This window comes from Mobula birostris, chromosome 8 (assembly GCF_030028105.1).
Source record: "Mobula birostris isolate sMobBir1 chromosome 8, sMobBir1.hap1, whole genome shotgun sequence".
Classification (NCBI taxonomy): domain Eukaryota; kingdom Metazoa; phylum Chordata; class Chondrichthyes; order Myliobatiformes; family Myliobatidae; genus Mobula; species Mobula birostris.
In genome coordinates, this window is record NC_092377.1 from 69,158,495 (window position 1) to 69,181,435 (window position 22,941).

At 39.2% G+C, this 22,941-nt stretch overlaps 1 protein-coding gene across 3 annotated transcripts in view; it reads left to right on the top strand.

Annotated features, from left to right (window-relative positions):
- The window catches only part of ehbp1 (EH domain binding protein 1), a 438,810-nt gene that overhangs the window by 266,864 nt on the left and 149,005 nt on the right, over positions 1-22,941 (top strand). For all 3 annotated transcript variants that reach the window (XM_072265404.1, XM_072265403.1, XM_072265405.1), the window contains exon 15: positions 10,577-10,720. In XM_072265404.1, coding sequence (XP_072121505.1) covers positions 10,577-10,720 — 144 coding nt within the window. The remainder of the gene's footprint in view (positions 1-10,576; positions 10,721-22,941) is intronic.

Below are 22,941 nucleotides of genomic sequence, written 5' to 3' on the forward strand. Positions count from 1 at the left end.
ACGATTTAGATGAAGTGGAAGGGTGCGTTAATAAGTTTGTCCAAGACATGAAGGTCCGTGTTGTTGTAGATAGTGTAGAAGGTTGTTGTAGTTACAACAGGACATTGACAGATTGCAGATCGACATCTGATTGAGTTTAATCAGATTGAGCTCAACACGGAAAAGTGTGAAGTGATTCACTTTGTAAGGTTGAATTTGAAGGCAGAATGTAGGGTTAATGGCAGGATTCTTAGCAATGTGAGGAACAGAGGGATCTTGGAGTTCATTTCCATAGATTCGTCAAAGTGGCCACATAAGTTGATAAGGTTGTTAAGAAGGCAAAATGTGTGTTGGCTTTCATTAGTTGGGGAATTCAGGAGCCGTGAGGTAATGTTACAACTCTATAAAATGCTGGTTAGACCACACTTGGAATATTGGATTCAGTTCTAGTTGGCTCATTACAGGAAGGATATGGAAACTTGAGAGAGGGTGCAGAGGAGATTTATCAGGATGTTGCCTGGGTTAGAGATCTTATCTTATGAGGAAAGATTGAGTGAACTGGGAGTGAAGGAGGGTGGGTGAGAGGTGAATTGATTGTACAATGTACAATATAATAAGAGGCTTAGATCGAGTGGAGAACCAGAGATTTTTTCCCGGGGCAGAAATGGCTAATATGACAGGTGATTGGAGGAAAGTATAGGGGAATGTCAGAAATATATTTTTAATACAGAGATTGGAGGTTGTGTGGAACTATTATAACGTCAATAACCTGAGTTGAATTCCACCACTGTAAGGAGTCCCTATGACTGTGTGGGTTTCTTCTAAGTGCTCCAATTCCCTCCCACTTTCAAAAGACGTACGGGTTGTTCGGTTAATTGGTTACATGGGTGTAATTTGGCCGTGTGGCCTTGTTGGGCCAGATACCATGTTGTATCTCTAAGTAAATAATCAGTGGTACACATGTGCTCTAATCAGAGGTAAAATGTTCTGTTATCAACAACAGTCGATAATCAATGGAGAACTAAAGCATCCATGAGTGTTTTATATTGTTTATACTGTCACTAATTCTTCATGTCAGGCTCAATGACTCTGAAAATGCAATTGAATGTTTACTTGTTATTTACCGTGGCCAAAGCAAATGAATTAATTGTCCAATTCCGCAATGTTATCGTAATATTAAGTTAATAGAGTCAGATGATTTATACACATTCCATATAAGGAAAGTTAATTCTTTGGTCCAGTTTTGTGGTGTTTACAATTAGCATTCATTGCCAAGCAAGGTAATTTGCCACAAATGGAAGTGCCAAAAAGCATAGCATTTTTCTTAAGTCTTGTCTCAAGTTAAATCTCTCTGATTGAGAATATTTTACATGGAACCAGGATCCAGATGAAGATGAATATGATCCAGTTTCACATCTTGGTGGGCATTGAGTTGGGGAAATCCCCAGAGCCTGAATTTTTGATTTGCTAGTCTATCTTATTGTGGCCCTTGTAACTTGTTTGTTTACCTGCACTGCACTTTCACTGTAGCTGCAACATTATCTTCTGCACGCTGTTTTCCTTATTACTATCAAGATGTACTTGCATATGACATGATTCATATGCAATGAATTATTAAATGTGGTACATTTTAAAAAAAAGCATTTTACTGTATCTCAGTATACAAGTACATAAAAATAATAAAGCAAGTCCCATACAGGCTGCTGATGAGGCAATGGAGGAGATTGCTGAGAGAATGAAGGAGATTGACGGAAATATTTCAAAGTTCAAAGTGAATAAAGTGCATATATGTCACCATATATATTAACCCTGAAATTCATTTTCTTGTGAGTATTTACAGTAAATACAAAAACACAATAGAATCAATGAAAAACCGCATAAAGACAAACAACCAATGTGCAAAAGACCATAGATTGAGCAAATAAAAAAAAAATGTAATAATATTCAGAACGTGTTGTAGAGTCCTTGAAAATGAGTCCATAAGTTGTGGAATCAATTCAGTATTGGAGTGAGAGAAGTTAACTGCTTTGGTTCAAGAAGCTGATGGTTGAGGGATAATGACTGTCAAAAATATTTAAATCTCTGCTGGCCGCAGATGAGGTGCAATATGACTAGAGGACAGAAAGAGTGACAGAAAGGATAAAATCAGTGGAAGGAAAACAATCCCTTTGGCCCAACTCATTCCTGCCGACCAAGGTGCCTGGCTGAGCTAATCCCATATTTATTTATTTACTGAGATACAGCACAGAGCAGGTCCTTCTGGTCCTTTGAGCTGCACTGCCCAGTAATCCCCTGATTTAAACTAACCCTAATCACGAGGCAACCTGATTAATGACTGTCCATCCAGTGCTGTGGGACTGAACTTTGGACTGAGTGAGGAAAGCGGAGCACCTGGAGGATACCCACACAGCCATTGAGAGAATGTACAGACTCTTTACAGGCAGCAGCAGGAATTGAACCCGAGTCACCTGTATTGTAAAGCATTGTGCTAACCACGACTCTACCTTGGCACCCTAACTTGTATGCACTCAGTTGTCTGCATTCAACTTTTCTCCCAATAAAGCTCCCTATCCATGTACTAGTCATAATGCTGCAAGTGTACGCCCTCTATCACTTCCTCTGGCAGCTCGTTCCAGATATGCACCGCCTTTTGTATGAAAAGAAATTGCCCTTCAGATCCCATTGAAATCTTTACCCTTTCACTTTAAACCTATTCGCTCCAGTTATAGACTATGGACCCCCTCCTTGACTTAGGGGAATACTGGTTATTCATTTTATCTATGCCCTCATGATTATAACCTTCTTTAAGGTCACCCCTCAGTATTGTATGCTCTAGAGGAAAAAAATGCTAGTTTATCCAGCCTGTCTTAAAAACTCAAACTCTCCAGTCCCTCTACCATTCTCTTAAATCTTTTTAGTACTCTCTCGCTTAATACTTTGAAAAAAAAATCTGAGGTGCAGAATTAATCTGCACTTGGAAAGGCAGAGGAATATCAGCATGGATTTGTTGGTGGGAGATACTGTCTGAGTTTTTTTGAAGGGATAAATAAATGTTTTGAGTACAGCATGGTTGATACGGTATACATGGACTTCAGTTAACCTTTATGGAAGGCTGATCCAAAAGGAAAGTAAGACAGGCTTAAAGCAAAATTGGATCCAAAGTTGGTTTAGTGAAAGAAGACAGAGGGTGATAGTAAAGCCTGAAGATCGGTGCTTGGATCCTTTTGCTGTATATGTTAATACATTCGATTAGGTAATATGTTTGGTAAATTTTCTGATGAGAGGAAAATTGGCACTGCTGAGAGAGGGTAGTCTTAGGCCTCAGATGATATATTTCAGTTTATAAATTGGGCAGAGCAATGGCTGATGGAATTGAATCCTAGAGAATGCGATGATCTGTTTTGCAGGGTCTGCTTTTGAAAGAGAGCAGAGTTAGATTACATAAAACTTTGGCGGTCTTTATCGAGCAAACAGGAAAAAAAAATAAAGGCAATTAGTTGAAGTTACAATCTTTGGAAAAGAAAACAAACAGTTCACTAGATGATGCAGTAAATCATGATGCAAGTAATTTTCTTTTGTAGTTGTTGCTAATTAGAAATGAAAAATGCGATACATTTAACTGGTTATATGTCCTTAGGAATAGAGCAGTCTACCTGTTTTGAGAAAATTAAGCACCCCAAAGAGCAGCTCATTTTTATTGCTTATTTTGTGAAGTATTTTCCCCCATAACCACACCCACCAGCAGGTCACACAGTGTTTATCTTATGCAGAATCATAGTCCTGTGCTAACAGATGAAAATTAAATGTAAAATTTGCTTTGTGGATTCCCATTCTACTTGTGCAAACCACCTCACTGTAGGGAAATAGGCAATTCGTGAACCCATGCACTTGCTTGACACTTTATGAAGATGCTTTAGAGATTGAGCAAGAGATCTTACAAGGGGTGCACCTTGCCCATAAAGGTTAGTAGTGCTGAAGTGTGACAACAGACTTGTTCAAAATTTAATGTAATTGATCCCTGTCAATTTATTGCTATTAGATGTCAAGTGCATTTCTTCAGTCTGTTTAGTTTTTAGTTAAAAATTTACAAGTAACTTGTCCGGAATAATGGGAGCATAAATTGAGATCTTTATTTCAATCTTACTTCAATATGAATTGTTTTTTATTTAATAGTTAAGTCTTTTCTCCAGATTAAATCCTGAAATCAATCTTTTGAATAAAACAACATTAGATAGCGTGGAACATATGACAGCATGGTGCTACTTACATAGTGGTGCTTTGTTTTGGAACATGATGCATGGCCTCTTAAGCCTGATGGCAAAAGTGTAAATCACAACTCATGACTATTACTTCCCTTATTTTTTAAAAAAAAACCTGATTTGTCAATTAGAAATAAAATACAGAATCAGAATTACAAACATGAGCATTATAACAGAGTAGATTTATCAATCTGGATTCTTATGATTATTCCATTTTTCCACTTTTGAACCTACTTATTTAGTGAACCTTCATCTATTGAATTCTGTACAAGAAAAAAGGAACAGGAATAACTGCATTCCTCTCAAACATGATAATGCCTTATCTGCTCCAGATTTCAACTCCTTTTCTTTGCTCGTTCTCCACAGCCCTAAATTTCCTGGTCATTCCAAAATGTATCTATCGCCTCATTGAGTCACAGAGTTCAGCTGCACAGAAACGGACCATTCAGCCCATCATGTCCATGCCAGTGTTCTTGCAATAATACCATTTATCCACATTATGTTGTTGCCTTTTCAACTGTCTTTCTGACACTCTTACATATAGTGATTTTATCTGATTCTTCCACCTCCTCTAACAGTGCATTTCAGATACCAATCATCCCGGTTTTAAAAAGATCCCTTTAGATCCCCTTTAGAAAGAGATCTCTCCTTCAAGCGATGCTCTCTTGTTTTTGATAACCCTACCATGGCAAACAGATGCTAACAATTTATTCTGTCCCTCTTAATATTTTATATACCTCCAAAAGGTCTCCTCTCAGCCTCCTTCATTCCAAGGAAAACAAACGCAGCCTATCTAGTTTTCTTCCTATAGCTGAATTCCTCCAATCCAAAGAACATTTTGGTAATTCTTCTCCACAAGAAAATATGAAAAATGACCACCACCTTCTAAATGTGCTCCCCTTCTACACTCTCAAAGTGCTCTTAGGACCTTGTATGTTTCATAAGATCATCCCCTCATTTCCCCTAACTGCTAAGAATACTGGCCCAACAAACGTAGCTGCTAGTATTCGGACAACCCTTTCATCCCTCAACTAAACCTGTGGAACGTTTAATTGACTGCCTCCAGTTTTTTCTAAATAAGAAGACTAAAACAAAGAACGGTACCACGGATGTGGCTTCATCAACAACCTGTACAATTGTAGCAATACTTCCCTGTCTCTAGCGTTCAGATCCTACACAATAAATATCAGTATGCTATTTACTTTCTTGACTACTCATTGAACCTACCTAATTGTGATTCATGCATAAAAATAATCGATCTCTCTGTATTTAACTAATTTGCAATTCTCCACCTTTTAGATGATGGTCTACCTTCTGACTCCTCTTACTGAAGTGCGTGACCTCGTTTTCTCACATAAGCTCCACACCAAGCTTTCCCCTACACATCCTGTCTACCTATATCCTGTTTCAGTGTCTAGATATCATCATTGCATCTTGACCTTCCACCTAGTTTAGTGTCTTCAGCAGACTTGGATACCTTGCATTCATTCCTCCAGGTCATTAAAATAATTAGAAGATAATTTAGAGCCAAGAATTTATCCTTGACTTACTCCACTTGATTTATCCTTGAGATACACCCTACCAGCATGAGTAAAATAAATTTTTTCTGTCTTTTGTATAATAACCATTTTTCAGTCCGTGTTAACGCTCTTCCGCTTACATCATGAGCTCTGAAATTGTGCATTTGACCTTTATGTGATACCTTGTTAAATGTCTTCTGGAAATCCAAATGCACAGTAGCTATAAATTACCTTCTGTCATTTCTGCTTGTTATATCTTTGAAACACTTTGACAAATTTATAAAATATGATTTACCTTTTGTAAAATGATGTTGACTCAATTTAACTGCAGCAAGCTTTTCTAAATGACTGGCACTTTTGTCCAGATTCATCTTGCCAGTGGCTGAAGTTATTTTGACAGATCTATAGTTTTCCGCTTTTTGTCTTACACCATTCTTAAAAAAGAGAATTGATTTTGTAGTTTTCCCATCCTACAACTAATTGAAATTTGAAAAAAGTTCAACCAATTGCTTCACTTTCTGCAGCCATTTCTTATAAAGTCCTTTTGTCCAAGTTGTTGGGTGTTGGCAACTTATCTGTCTTTAGTCTCATTAGATGATTGAATACTTATTTCTAGTTCATCCATGCTCTTTGAATACTAGCTCATCTTTGCGGTATTTACAGTAACGTCCACTGAATATTGATGAAAAGTATTGGATTAATTTACTGCCATTTCCTTGTTTCTCATTATTAATTTCCTTGTCTCTCCTTCTCGGGGTTTCCACAGTCTTCCTAACTATTCTTTTTGTATATCATGGATGTTCTGCAACTTACTTTGATATAGCTTGTCAGTTTTCTCTCATCTATTTCCTCCCTTTTCTTTCCATTTTTTCCCCCGGGATTAATAAAGTATGACTATGACTATGCCTCTTCATTAGCTTTTTAGTTACGTGAAATTCAAATAAACTGTACTACATGTTAAATGAGGGTTAGTAATACATGTGGAATGCTGAACATATTCACCTCACTCCTCAGAAAGCCTAGACCAAGACTGTAAGCAACTAAGTGTTTAATTCTTTTAAACATTTTTCATACATAGCTTTGATTAAATGGTCTTATTCATCAATGAACCCAAGTTTGAAGAAATTCAATTAAATTTCAGTCCCAAATTGTTGAGTTCCAAATTTTAAATAAGCAAAATGTTGAAACTTTTGGTAGTCTGGGAAGAAGGGGACCCAGGGCAATGGTGGGCTCCTCTTGCACGATGTGGAAAGTCAGGGTGGCCTCTAGTGTCCCTGATAGCTACACCCGCAAGAAGTTCATCCAGCTGTAACTACTAGGAGATCACATTAGGGAGCCAGATGACTTATGGATCATTTGGGAGAATGAGGAGTTGATAGATAGGAGCTACAGGGAGGCATTAAAACCTCAGTTGCAGGAGGCAGGTCGCTGGATGCCTGTCAAGAGGGGCAAAGGGAATAGGCAGACAGTGCAGAGTACCCATGAGTTCCCCTCAGTAACAAGTACACTGCTTTGGGGGTGGGGTGGGAGCAGTGCAACCTACTAGGGGAAAGCTGCAGTAATAGGGGACTGAATCTGGCTCAGAAGGGAAGAGAAGAGCGGTGGTCATAGGGGATTCTTCGGGTACAAGGGTCATAGTTAGGCGAGCAGACAAGAAATTCTGTGGAAGTGAAAGAGACTGCTGAATGCATGTTGTCTCCTAGTTGCCAGAGTCAAGGACATCTCAGATTGAGCCCATAGCACTCTTAAAGGTTGGGGGGGTGGGGTGGGAGCCAGCCTGTTAAACATGGTATCAATGACATAGCTGGGAAAAGGGATGAAGTCCTGAAGAGTGAATATTGGGAGCTAGGAAGGAAGCTGAAAAGCAGGATCTCAAGGTAGTGATCTCAGGATTGCAGGTGAATCATGGCTGAAGAATTTGTGCAGGGGGCAGATTTGTGGATGATTAGGGTCTCTTCTAAGTAATCCCTTATCTGTACCTAAAGGTCAGGTTACGCCTGAACTCGAGAAGGACCAATGTTCTTGAGGGCAGATTTACTTGAGCTGCTGGGGAGGGTTTAAACTACTTTGGCAGAGGGATGGGAACCAGAGTGATAGGTTAGATGATGAAGCAGTTGGTGTAAAGTTATATGTGATTGTCAGAGAGACTGTGAGGAAGGATAGGCAGTGGATAGGACATAACTGCAGTCAGGTGGATGGGTTGCTTTGTGATTACTTTCATGCAGGAAAAAACCTCGGGTACAAGGGTGATAAATTTAGAGCAAGGATCACTAGTCTGTTGAATTATGGCGTAATGGCTATTACACAGACCTGGCTATCACAAGGGCAGAAATGGCTGCTGAATGTTCCAGAGTGTAGATGTTCAAAAAGATGTTCTAGGGAGGGAGTTAAGAGGTTGGGAGTAGCATTGCTAATCAGGCATAGTACTGCAGCTGCAGAAAGAGAGGATTTCATGGTGGGACATCCACTGAGTCAATATGGGTGGAAGGAAGAGAAAAGGAAAGGAGCATATCATTCTATTGGGAGTATTCTATCATTCTATAGCTCTCCTCCACACCCCCCCCCCCACCAAATGCAATAAAGATAATACGGAGCAGATCAGTAAGTAGATTTCAGAATGGTGTTAAGATAACGGTTGTCATAGTGACTTCAACTTCCCTGATATTGATTGGCACTTCCTTAGTGCAGGAGGTTCAGCAGGGCAAAATTTGTTTGCTGTTTCCAGGAAGGAATCCTGACACAATATGTGGATAGCCTGACTGGAGGAGAAGATATATTGAATCTACTGCTAGGCATTGAACCTGGTCAGGTCACAAATCTTCTGGTGGGTGAATTTTGGAGACAGTAACCACAATTTCATGACCTTGACCATGGTCTTGGATGAGGATAGGTGCAGGAGGTATGGGAAAGTATTTAATAGGGGGAGGGCTAATTATGATGCTGTTAGGCAAGAACTTGGGAGCAGATCTTTTCAGGACAACTACAGTGAAAATGTGGAAGTTGGTTAGAGAGCACTGCATGTAATTCTGGATGGATTTGTCCCCACTGAGGCCGGGAAAGGATGGTAGGGTGTAGGAACCCTTGATGTTCAACAAGGTTCCCCATGGTGGGCTTATTCAGAAAGTCAGGAGGCATGGGATCCAGGGAAACATGAATGTATAGATTCCGTGTTGGCTTGTCATAGAAAGCAGTGAGTGGATGGAGTCTATTCTGCTTGGAGGTTGGTGGTGTTCCCAATGGTGTTCCGTAAGGATCTGTTCTGGGACCCTGTGCTATGATTTTTCTAAATGACTTGGGTAAGGAAGTGGACAGGTGTGTTCATAAATTTGCAGATGACACGAAGGTTACTGGAGTTGTTCATGGTGTAAAAAGTTGTCATAGATTACAAATTGGCACAAACAGGATGCAGAGCTGGGCAGAAAAGTGGCAGAAAGAATTCAGTCTGGAAAAGTGTGAAGTGATTCACTTTGGAAGGTCAAACTTGATGACAAAGTACAAAGTTAATGGCAGGATTCTTTGCATGTGGAGAAACATAGAGATCTTGGAGTCCAAGTCCATAGATCCCTCAAAGTTGGTGCACAAGGTAAGCACACATATTATGTGTTGACCTTCATTAGTTAAGTGATTAAATTCAAGGTTTCAAAGTAATGTGCAGCTGTATAAAGCCTTGGTTGGGATCTTACTTGGGAGTATTGTGTTCAGTTCCATTTCTAGGAAGGATGTGGAAACTGCAGAAAAGCTGCCAGGATTTATCAGGTTGCTGTCTGGATTGCAGAACATGTCTTATGAGTTAAGATTGACTGAGCTTAGGGCTTTTCCCTTTAAGGTGATTAGAGGCAAAGATAGAGAGTATAGCCAGTGCTTTTTTTCCCCAGGGTGGCAATGACTGATACAAGAGGACATACTTTTAAGGTGGTTGGAGGAAAGTATAGCGCAGATGCCAGAGATAGAGAGTGGTAAGTGCATAGAATGTGTTGCTAAGGGTGCTAGTAGAGGCAAATACATTAGGGACATTTAAGGGACTCTTAGAAAGAAAAAAAAAAAGAGGGTTATATGGAAAGTAAGAAAGAATCTTGAGGTAGGTTAAGAGGTTGACACAACAACGTGGGTCAAAGGGCCTATACTGTGCTGCATTGTTCAATATTCTTTTGAAATCTGTAAAAATTCAAATTCAAGTTCACATTTATTGTCATTCACCTGTATGCATGTATACCACCAAACGAAATGATGTTGCTCCGGACTAAGGTGCACAACACAGTACAAATAACTCATACAGCACACATAAAGTAAGATCACCACAAATAAATTAGCAAATAATAACATATATTCCAGAAGATTGACATTTGGCATGTAGTGCATTTAAGTCACAAGTTAAAAAATAAACAGTATAACTCTACTGGCGCTTCATATGTGATGAGAGCTCGGGGGAAACAGGGAGATCAGTAGTCTCACGGCCTGGGAGAAGAAGCTTTTTCTCAACCTAACGTCCTAATGCTACAGTACCTTCTGCCTGGTGGTATGGTTGTGAAAGGATAATTTCTAATTGGCTTTAATGTATTTTATGACAGCTGAGCTACAAAACACTAAAAAGAGTGATTTTGGTAGTTCCCTTAAATAAATTTAAAAAAATGCCCTGAATTTTTTTAATGATCATAAAATGATATTGAATGAATTATCCCAAGATACATGATACATTTTAGTATTCTTTGCTATTTATTATAGCATAAAATTTTACTTATAATCTTGTCACTAGAGATAAAAGAGTATTTCTTGCTCATGGATGTGTGAATGACCAAACATTTGATTTCTTTTATATAGAGGATAGCAACAAGGCAAGAAGAACTTAAAGAGCGAGCAAGACTTCTTCTGGAGCAAGCCAGAAGGGATGCAGCTTTAAAAGCAGGAAATAAACAACTGGCCTTCCAACCAATCACATCATCTCAAAACAAGCATTTGAGTGAGGTAATGTCCCTAAGCTGCAGTTACTGATTCCCTATGGCATTAGTTACAGTAAGACATCTCATCTTGAATTGACAAGCTTTATATCAAGCATCTCATCTTGAATTGACAAGCTTTATATCAAGCAATTATACTTTGTATTATTATAGATTTGTGTGGGGTTAAGGTGTATGTTAAGGTAGATAATGCTAAGGGACAGCATATACACTATATAACCTATTGTTACCCGAATGTGTGATTTCTTTAGCTTTGTAAAATCCTGAATAAAATCAGGTAAAACAGGGGTCCCCAACCTTTTTTGCAGTGCAGACTGGTTTACCCAGAGAAAGACCACAATGACCATGAAGCCTTGCGTGGGAACCAGTGCGCATGCGTGCACCTGCCGATTATTTTTCCACAAATCGTGTTTGGCGATTCTGTTCGGGGGTGGTGTTAATCACGACCGGAATATCGGTGATAAGTGGCTAATTTCGTTCACTCAATTTCATTTCTAAAAGGCTTTATCTAACGAATTTAATATTAAACGCACAGTGCATTTTCCTCGCATGAATATAGCGACAAGTTAATTATCAGGGGAGGACAGGGGAGCTAAGTGTTGAACGAACTTCCAGTAGAAGTGTCAGAAGCAGGTTCGATATTATCATTTAACGAAAAATTGGATAGGTATATGGACAGGAAAGGAATGGAGGGTTATGGGCTGAGTGCAGGTCGGTGGGACGAGGTGAGAGTAGCGTTCGGCACGGACTAGAAGGGCAGAGATGGCCTGTTTCCGTGCTGTAATTGTTATATGGTTATATAAGTCAATGGCATCATAACATTTTAAGTAACGTTTGGATATTAAACACAGCGCATATTTTCCCCGTATGAACTTATAGAATCATTGCAACGCACCAATATCACTGAATCAGTGGGAGCCCTGGGCTTGCTTTCCTGCAACAAGACGGTCCTATCGAGGGGTGATGGGAGACAGCGATACTCGAACGGGGTTCCTTATGTCCAGTCTATTCCGCAATTTAGTTTTTGTTACATTCATCGCAGAGATATGTTGGAAATGGAAGCAACGTTTTCAGTGCTTTCCTGACTATCTCAGGATATTGAGCCTTGACTTTGATCCAGAATGCCGACAGAGATGTTATGTCAAACATACTTTTCAGCCCGTCGTCATTTGCAAACTCGAGGAGTTGATCTCCTTCCTGCGCTGACATGGACGATGCGCAGGTAATAGCTCAACAGTGCGTGACAGGGAATGAGGAAAGGTGCAGCTGACTCATATCGCCAAATCATATCGTTTCCCGCGGCTCAGTAGCGCATGCTCTGCGGCCCGGTACCTGGGGACCGCTGAGGTAAAAGACATATTGGTTCCTGAAAAATACTTTTTAAGTCGATTAATTGTTTTCTTTTGTAAATATTTGAGTTATCACGTAATCGTAGAGTTTGGTTCCCTTTGACTGCCATGTCAGTATAGGCCTTTCACCCACCTACACTCATCCCTTTTGCCTGAAATTAGATCTGTATCCTTCTATGACTTTCCCATTCAAGTACCTGTCTAAATGTATCTTAAACATAGTGATAGTATCTGATAGCCCAGTCAGTCCAATCTCTCACCATAACTAATGTCCTACAATCCAAACAATGTTCTGCTGAACCTAATCTGAACTCTTTCCAGATAAAAACAAGTAATTCCTATAGTTAGGCACACAATACTTAGTGTGGTCTAAACAGTATTTTATAAAGTTGCAACATAAAATAACCAGTTTTGTATTCTATGTCTCAACTTAAGAGATTAAAGATTGTTTAATATCTTTTCCAGTACACAAGTGTAAAAGAGAATGAAATAATTTTACTCTGGATCCAATGCAGCAGAAGAAAAAACACAATAACACAATAATTTTTAAAAAGCGCAATGAGTATAAGTACATACGATAACTTGTGTACGTAGATTAACTTTTGCCCATAAATTGATGCCCAGCACTGAAGTATATGTATATCAGGTTACTCTGAGGGGAAATAATAACATAGTGGTGGATGTGGAGAGGTGGGTTAGTGAGTGGATCATCCTTATTGCTTGGGAAAAATAACTGTTTTTAAGACTTGTGGATGTGGTGTGGATGCTACTTAGTCTCCTCCTTGATGGGAGTGGGGCAAACAGTCCATGAGCAGGGTAAATATTACTTCAAAGTGTTTATTGGCCCTTTCTGGTGAACTTCTGGTTAAGATGCCACTACTGAACATGTGTGACAGCTTTCTAGTAGTCAAGAAGCTAAGAAATCCATCTAAAAACATCACCAAAAATACCTTTCCTGAGGTAAATTGTGCTAAATTATTGCCGCAAGCTGTGAGAGGGCTAGCAATGGCAAGACGAGTTCAGGGGATGAGCTGAAATGGTGTGTTGCGGAATCATTGCAGGTGGAGTTCTGATGTCCTAGGTGCGAGGTTGGATCATTCTAGGTGCTAAGAGGAGAAGTTGGGGCCCGGGCAGACGAGATTTGGTGCTAGTACAACTGGTCTGAGTGTGAGGTTGGATCACTTTGGGTGCCGAGCTGATTTGAGGAGCTTGAGAGCGGCTTCGGGCCATGCGACGAAACCTGGGCCTGGAATGAGTCGCTGGGTGACATGGTCTTGGCCCGGAGCCTTTTGCGACAGCAGTGCCCGAGCGTTGAGCATTGAGTGTTGATCTGTTATTTTTATTTGTATTCTTCTTCTTTTTCTGTAATTGGGTTCTTTAGGGTTCCTTCCTTTATGACTACATATGAGCAAGCAAATCTCAAGGTTATTTCACTTATACAACCCTTGCTAATAAATTGAATCTTCAATCGTGACCTTTCTGGAAGGTATATGCCTTTAACATTATCCCATCTTCTCTTGTAGCCACTTTCAGGGAACAGTGGACTGAACTCCGTTCATCAGCATTTTCTCATGTCTCACTTCTAGTTGATTTCCCAAAACACTCATTAGAATTAAATTTTACCAGCTGACATCTAACTCACCCGAGCCAATTTTGGATTCATTTAACTAGCTTGCCTTGGATCCCATTGCTTTAATCTTATGGGCCAGCCTTCATGGTAGGTCCCTGTCAAATGCTTTACTGAAGTCCATGGAGACTTTGTCTACTGCCCTGCTTTCATCAATCTTCTTATTTATCTTCTCAAAAAGTGCAATCAAATTAATGAAGCAGGATTTCCCCTGGACAAAGTAATGTTAACTATCCCTGATCAGATCCTGCCTTTACATAAGTAGCTAATCTGTTAGAATTTTCTGAAGTAACTTCCACACCACTGTCATAAGGCTCACTGGCTTGTTATTACCTAGCTTGTGTATGCTGCCCTACTTAAGAAAAAGCTAAAGCTTTGATACTCTTCCTCTCTCATGTACCTCATCTGAGCAAAATGATGATGCAAAAATCTCTTCGGGCCCCAACCATTCTTGCTTCCCATTACTTCATAAGCAGTCATAATTTACTCTGGGAAGTGTGTTGGTATTTAAAGGTGTCCCTGGGAGTGTCAGTATTTACAGAGGGTCCCCTGTCCAATGTGCCATCCAACAATTTCATTGTTGTTAAAATCATAGCAATGATTAGTCTTATAATTGAACTTAACAATCGCAATTTAATATAAAACATGGGAGATAATTTGACTCAAAGTCTCTGTCACCCAAGATCTCAGTAGAGATATTTTTGTTGTTTTTAAGTATGAGACAAGTATAAATATGAATCATAACAGTAAGAAATTTGCATTTTATCATTATTATTGTATTGTCACCACATCTCTCAGATGTGGTATATTGAATTGGGGTAGATGGTTTAATTAAATGTGCCATGATTTGCACCAACTCTTTGGAGAGTACTAACATTGTGTTTGACTAACCTGAGTTTCATTTTAATATGCTATTCAGTATTCTCTAAACAGAGGTTTTTTGGGGGTTTTCTTGCATACACTTAAACTTGTCAGGAGTTTCTTTGTCATTTGGAATAAAGGTCAGAGAGAGGGATTGTAAAAATGCTGCTAAGTGTTTTTGAAATCATGACAATTCTGAAAATTTAACTCGTGTATAGATCTTACTTGGAACCATGTTGATGTGCGTTATACTAGCAGTGTGTTTCTTCATAGAAACAGAAGAATATCACTAGTTTCAGTTTGTTTCATGCTACAGAAACAGACAATGGTTTTTTTAACAAAATCCTTTGTTTCAAACTAATGCTTACAATTTGTAAAATTTGCTTAAGAAAATCAAACTTAGTTTGATTGCCTGTGAACTTTGATTGCTTATCCATTGTACATGATAAGCACTTCAGCAGTGCTTTCAGGTGCTAAAGATCCTCCAGAAATGTAATCCAGAGGAAAATGTTGGTTTAATGCAAGATACCATCTAGGTTTACAAGATGAAGTACTTAGCAGGAATGTTTGTGCAATAAGTCAACAAACTTTAGGTTGACACTGAAAATATACTGTCCATACTACATTTTGGTTTCCTGTGCTCATACAGTTCACACTTTTCCCATCAGAAAATTAATTGGTGCAATTCTGCTGTTGTTCAATTTGAAATGCTGCTTGAAGAAATATTTAGTTTCACGTTCACCTGATGCTGGAGCTCCAAAGAGGGTGCCAGGAGCCTTTCTGAGTGACTTTGTAATGAGAGCATGGACATTCTAGCCACTTGTAATCCTGAAATTCTGAGCATTTTATTTATAAGGAGAAAACATTAGTGTAGCTGGCGGTTAGCTCGCGAGGTTCCAGAGTTCAATTCCGGTGCTGTTCTGTGCGTTCTCCCTGTGGAATGCGTGGGTTTTCCCTGGGTACTCCGGTTTCCTCCCACATTCCAAAGACGTACCTGTAGGAAATACCATAGGAAAATTTGGACTGGGGAAAGAAATGAAAGAGGTGAGAAATGGGTAGAATGGTGCAAGATGAATAATCAGGTCATTATGAATACCTACTTTAAAAACCATCCAAGACACTTGTGGACCTGGAAAAGTCCAGGTGATAACACTGGAAGTCAAATTGACTTTATTACTATAAACCAAAGATTTAGAAACTCAGTGACTCAATGCAAAACATATTCAGGTGCAGACTGTAGTAGTGACCATAACCCAGTAGTATGTCACGTAAAAGTAAAACTTAAAAAACTAAGGAAACAAAAACCTGAACAATCCCTTGACTACTTGCAATTAATTAAAGAAAAAAACTTAAGACAAAAATTTACAATTGAAGTAAGGAATAGATTTTAACATCTAGAAATAGAATCTGTTGAAGATGATAGCAATCATGTAGAAATGAAATATAACTCTCTAAAGGATGCCTTGGTAGAATCAGCAAAGTCAGTGATTCCTAAAAAAAGAAAAAAGCACAAAGAATAAATGGACGACAGATGAAATCAAAAATCTAATGGAAGAAAGGAGACGGAAGAAAGCAAATCCTACAGAATATAAGTCATTGGATAAAAAAGGTAAAAGTTTATGTCAAAAAGCCAAAGAAGAATGGTTAAACCAGGAATGTGAGCAAATAGAAAGAATCCCTGTTACTGATCCAAAAAGGTTACATCAACAAATCCAGAATATCACTGGTAAAAAGCTCCTCTGTTCTTCAGGTGGATGTTTGAAAGTAAGGATGGTACCATTATCATGGAAAAAGATGAGATTATGAACAGATGGACTGAATTGTTTGAAGACGATCGAGGCGAAAAACCAGAAATTAAAAAACATTGAAGGTCCAAGTATTTTAAAATCTAAAGTTCATAATGCAATAAATAAGATGAAGATAGGAAAGGCAGCAGGTCCTGATGAATTAGTAATAGAACAAATTATCGCCCTTGAAGATTATGGTATTGAAAAACTTACTGATTTAATCAATGAAATTTATGAAACTGGAATAATACCAGAAGAGATGAAAAAAATCCGTATTTATCACTCTTCCTAAGAAAGCTGGAGCAATAGAATGTAAATTACATAGGACCATAAGTTTAATGAGTCATATCACCAAGATACTTCTTAGAATTTTGATGACAAGAGCTGAAAGTAAGATACAAGCTGAAATAGGCAAACAATGTGGTTTTGTGAAAGACAAAGGTACAAGAAACGCAATATTGATGTTAAGGATACTTTCAGAACGAGCTATTCAAGTGCAAAAAGATTTGTTTGTTTGTTTTATCGACTACACAAAAGCATTTGATAAGGTGAAGCACAATAAGTTATTTGAAATATTACAGAAAACTCTAGATCTAGATTCAAAAGACCTCCGTCTAATCAGAAATCTGTACTGGGAACAAACTGCCGCTGTAAGAATAGATGAAGAAGTGAGTCAGTTTACAAAAATCAAGAGAGGCGTTAGACAAAGGTGTGTTTTCTCCCCTGATTTACTTAATGTGTACAGTGAAACCATATTACAAAAGATAAGAGACGTCTTGGGAATCAAAGTTGATGGTGAAAACATCAATAATTTCAGATATGCAGATGACTCTGTGTTAATTGCAAGTACGGAGGAGGAAGAACTACAAAACTTAATTGATGAAGAAAGAGCAAAAATGGGTCTATCTATCAATTGCAAAAAGACAATGTATAGTGATATCCAAAAAGAAGGAGAATCCTATATGCAGGCTGAGAATAAATGGGGAAGACATAAAACAAGTACAGAACTTTTGCTACTTAGGAAGCTGGATGACATCAGATGGCAGGTGCGACTTGGACATCAGTGTTCTCAAGATACTTAATGCTGTTGTCTGCTGTTCCATAAAATATCATCTGATCATCACCAGAATACTCATGATTCTAACATCTGTTTTCTATCTCTTTGCTTTCAAACTCTGATAATCAAACGTTAACATGAAACTAAATACAATAGACAATAAGTGCAGGAGTAGGCCATTCGGCCCTTCGAGCCAGCACCGCCATTCACTGTGATCATGGCTGATCATCCACAATCAGTACCCCGTTTCTGCCTTCTCCCCATATCCCTTGACTCCGCTATCTTTAAGAGCTCTATCTAACGCTTTCTTGAAAGCATCCAGAGAATTAGCCTCCACTGCCTTCTGAGGCAGAGCATTCCACAGATCCACAACCTTCTGTGTGATAAAGTTTTTCCTCAACTCCGTTCTAAATGGCCTACCCCTTATTCTTAAACTGTGGCCTCTGGTTCTGGACTCCCCCAACATCGGGAACGTTTCCTGCCTCTAGCGTGTCCAATCCCTTAATAATCTTACATGTTTCAGTCAGATCCTCTCTCATCCTTCTAAATTCCAGTGTATACAAGCCCAGTTGCTCCAATCTTTCAACTTATGTCATTCCTGCCATTGCTGAAATTAACCCAGTGAACCTATGTTGCACTCCCTCCGTAGCAAGGATGTCCTTCCTCAAATTTGGAGACCAAAACTGCACACAATACTCCAGGTGGGGTCTCACCAGGGCCTTGTACAACTGCAGAAGGACCTCTTTGCTCCTATACTCAACTCCCCTTGTTATGAAGGCCAACATGCCATTAGCTTTCTTCACTGCCTGCTGTACCTGTATGCTTACTTTCAGTGACTGATGAACAAGGACACCCAGATCTCGTTGTACTTCCCCTTTTCCTAACTTGACACCATTCAGATAGTAATCTGCCTTCCTGTTCTTGCCAAATCTCACATTTATCCACATTAAACTGCATCTCACCCAACCTGTCCAAGTCACCCTGTATTCTCATAACATCCTCCTCATATTTCACACTGTCACCCAGCTTTGTGTCATTTGCAAATTTGCTAATGTTACTTTTAATCCCTTCTTCCTCTAAATCATTAATGTATATTGTAAACGGCTGCGGTGCCAGCACCGAGCCTTGCGGTACCCCACTAGTCACTGCCTATATAAAGTATTCACCCCGCTTGGAAGTTTTCATGTTTTATTGTTTTATATCTTTGAATCACAGTGGATTTAATTTGGCTTTTTGACATTGATCAACAGAAAAAGATTCTTTTGTGTCAAAGTGAAAACAGATCTCTGCAAAGCAATCTATATTAATTACAAATATAAAACACAAAATAATTGATTGCATAAGCATTTAATATGACCCCTCTAATATGACATGCCAAATCATCACTGGTGCAGCCAATTGGTTTTAGAAGTCACATAATTAGTTAAATGAAGACCACCTGTGTGCAGTCAAGTGTTTCAGTTGATTGTAGTAAAAATACACCTGTAACTGGAAGGTTCAACTGCTGGTTGTGAGTGGGAAGATAGGCTGAGAGAGGAGTTGAGTTGTGACTGGAAAATGGTAGAGAGAAAGAACATCAAAGAGCCAAGCTGTTGAAGGAAGTTTTTGGCGAGAGTGGAACTAGAGATGGAGGTCGGCGGGAAAGAGGAACAGAATGGAAAGAAGAAGAAAAGAAAGCAGAGGTACGGGATATCAAACTCTGAGGAGTCAGAGGATGATCAAAACAGGACAGCAAAACAATGGAAAGAAGATGAGATTAAAGCAATTATAAAACGAAGTGAAGACAGGGCATCTTTTGGTGATTGGAACCCAATTCGTTTGACGAAGATGCTCAACAAAATTTTAGGCGAGATCAAAGGAGCAAAGATTTTACGAAATGGATCACTATTAGTGATTTGTCGGGATAGTGCTCAGCAAGGCAAAGTGATAAGATTGTGTAAAATAGATGGCAAAGAAGTACAATTCTCAATACCCAACAATAGGAAATGGACTAGAGGAGTTATTTCGGGAATACCAATAAAAGTTACTATGGATAAGATTAAACAGAACATAAAAGGAGCAAAAATTATTGAGGCCAAACGTTTGAAAGTTACAAAAAACGGGAAAAAGTGTGATAGTTTATCGGTAATGATTAACTTTGATGAAGAGAGATTGCCGACTAACATTTACTTAGGGTATATGTGTTATGCGGTTAGAATATATATACCACCACCTTTAAGATACTATAAATGTCAGAAATTCAGGCACATTGCGGCGGTCTGCAGAGGAAAACAAAGATGTGGGAGATGCACTGGAGAACATGAATATGGGAAATGTGAAGCAGGAGCTAGGCTGAAATGCTGCAGTTGTGGCGAGGGAACACAGCACAGCTTTTCGAGGGTGCATGTGTAGCAAGAAGGCGGCTGAGATACAATATGTAAAAATAACTCAAGGAATCAGCTATGCAGAGGCAGTGAAAGAATTTGGTGAAAAGGCTGTCAAGCAAACAAATATAGGGAATAATAAACTGGTGAATTGTGAGAATTGTAATATGAAAAATAAGGATACACTGTTAATGAGTAGAAAGGATTTTGTGCTTTTTATGGTGGATGCAATTAATTGTTAAGTGCAAACAAGCAAAAGAACTGAGAAAATTGAAATTATCGTCAAGTCTGCAGAAATGTATCTTGGTATTAAAGGGATTAGGTGGAAAGAAGTCAAAGAAACGCTGAATGGAGAATCAACAGTTCACAGGCGGGGGAGATGGAATCTTAATGGCAGTATATTTATTGCAAATGGTCAAGAATATAAGAGATGTTTCAGAACTTAAGGAAAATCCTCGGATTTTATGGTTGAAGCCCAGGGTTAAATGTGCAGAACTCCAACAACTAATAGAAGTACCTGACAAGAACAACGGTGAGTTGGAAAGAGATTGGAAAATGGAGGAAATTATTACAGGGATACAAAAGGAAAAGAAATTTGTTGCAAAGTGAATTATCTACATTCAGATTATAAAATGAAAACATGGAAACAAATGAAGAAGAACTCCGAGGTCTCAGTAAACAACTGCAGGCTACGATCCAAGAAAAGGAAAACCTGAAAAAAAGCAGATAGACTTGGAAAAACAGCAATTTTAAAAGTATAATGTGCGATAATTACTATTCTTTAACAAGACGATTTTAGTCTTACGAGTGATATAGATTAAATCAACGTAATCGAGGTAATGCAACTACACGAAAACGTGACAAAATTAGGGAAGAATAGCAGTTTGCGGCATTATCTAATGAGCGCATTAAGCAGTCACAAGGAATTGCAATTACAGAGTGTTGCTAATAGAGAACTGCAGGCTGAACTAGATTGTCTAAAGAAAAGAAATCCAGGACATATTTGGTTGGAACACAAGAAGTCTAGCAGGTGGCGGTAATGCACTGAAAACTGGTTGTCAACCGCCATAAAACTAAAAAGAAGAAGAAGAAGGTTGAACTACAGGTGAGTCAGTATCCTGGCAAAAACTACACCATGAAGACAAAAGAACATTCCAAGCAACTCTGCTAAAAAATTATTGAAAGCACAAGTCAGGAGATGCATACAAGAAAATTTCCAAGTCACTGAATATACCTTGGAGTACAGTAAAGTCAATCATTAAGAACTGGAAAGAATATGACACAACTGTAAATCTGCCTAGAGCAGGCCGTTCTCAAAAACTGAGTGACCGTACAAGAAGGGGACTACTGAGGGAGGCCACCAAGAGTCGTGTGACAACTCTGGAGGAGTTACAAGCTTCAGTGGCCAAGATGGGAGAGACTGTGCATACAACAACTGTTGTCCGGGTGCTTCACCAGTTGCAGCTTTATGGGAGAGCGGCCAAGAGAAACACACTGTTGAAAAAAACTCTCATGACATCTCGGCGAGAGTTTGCCAGAAAGCATGTGGGAGACTCTGAAGTCAGTTGGAAGAAGGTACTACAGTCTGGTAACACCAAAATCGAGCTTTTTGTCCATTTGACAAACACTGCACATTATCAAAAACACACCATCCCTACGGTGAAGCATGGTGTTGGCCGCATTGTGCTGTGGGGATGCTTCACTGCAACAGGCCCTGGAAGGCTTGTGAAGGTAGAGGATGAAATTACTCCAGCAAAATGCAGAGAAATCCTGGTGCAGTCTGCAAGAGAACTGCGACTTGGGAGAAAATTTGATTTCCAGTAAGACAATGACCCCCAAGTATAAAACCAAAGCTACATAAGAATGACTTTGATCCCATAAGACCATAAGATATAGGAGCAGAAGTAAGACGTTTGGCCCATCCGGTCTGCTCAGCCATTCAATCATGGGCTGATCCAATTCTTCCGGTCATCCCCACTCCCCTGCTTTCACCCCATACCCTTTGATACCTTGGCTGATCAAGAACCTATCTATCTCTGCCTTAAATACACCCAATGATTTGGCTTCCACAGCTACTTGTGGCAACAAATTCCACAGATTTACCACCCTCTGACTAACATAATTTCTCCGCATCTCAGTTCTAAAAGGGCCTCCTTCAATCCTGAAGTCGTGCCCTCGTGTCCTAGAATCCCCTACCATGGGAAGTAACTTTGCCATATCTAATCTGTTCAAGCTTTTTAACATTTGGAATGTTTCTATGAGATCCCCCCTCATTCTCCTGAACTCAAGGGAATACAGCCCAAGAGCTGCCAGACGTTTCTCGTACAGTAACCCTTTCATTCCTGAAATCATTCTTGTGAATCTTCTCTGAAGCCTCTCCAATGTCAGTATATCCTTTCTAAAATAAGGAGCGCAAAACTGCACACAATACTCCAAGTGTGGTCTCACGAGAGCCTCAACATCACATCCCTGCTCTTATATTCTGTACCTCTAGAAATGAATACCAACATTGCATTCGCCTTCTTCACAACCGACTCAATCTGGAGGTTAACACTTAGGGTATCTTGCACAAGGACTCCCAAGTCCCTTTGCATCTCTGCATTTTGAATTTCCCATGCAGTCTGACAGAGCTTGAACAGTTTTGTACAGAAGAATGGGGAAAATTGCCTCGTCCAGATGCGCAAAGCTGGTAGAGACCTATCCACACAGACTCAAGGCTGTAATTGCTGCCAAAGGTGCATCTACTAAATACTGACTTGAAGGGGGTGAGTAATTATGCAATCAATTATTTTGTGTTTAATAATTGTAATAAATTTCAACCAATTTGTAGAAATTTGTTTTCATTTTGACATGAAAGAGTCTTTTCTGTTGATCAGTGTCAAAAAAGCCAAATTAAGTTCACTGTGATTCAATGTTGTAAAACAATAAAAGATGAAAACTTCCAAGGGGGTTAATACTTTCAGTAGGCACTGGATTTGGAGAATGCTGCAGCACAGGTTTTCCAGACACAAAGGACCAGTTACATTCTGCAACCACTGAAAGATGGAGGCGATCTTCCCTTCCTAAAACTTTTTGCCCACAATGTTTTGTGGAACTTTACCTGGTTTCTGATTATTCTTCCTTCTTTGCCCTCATGAAGGGAGAATCGGGTCTAACTACCTATTTCTAAGCAACATACACAAAA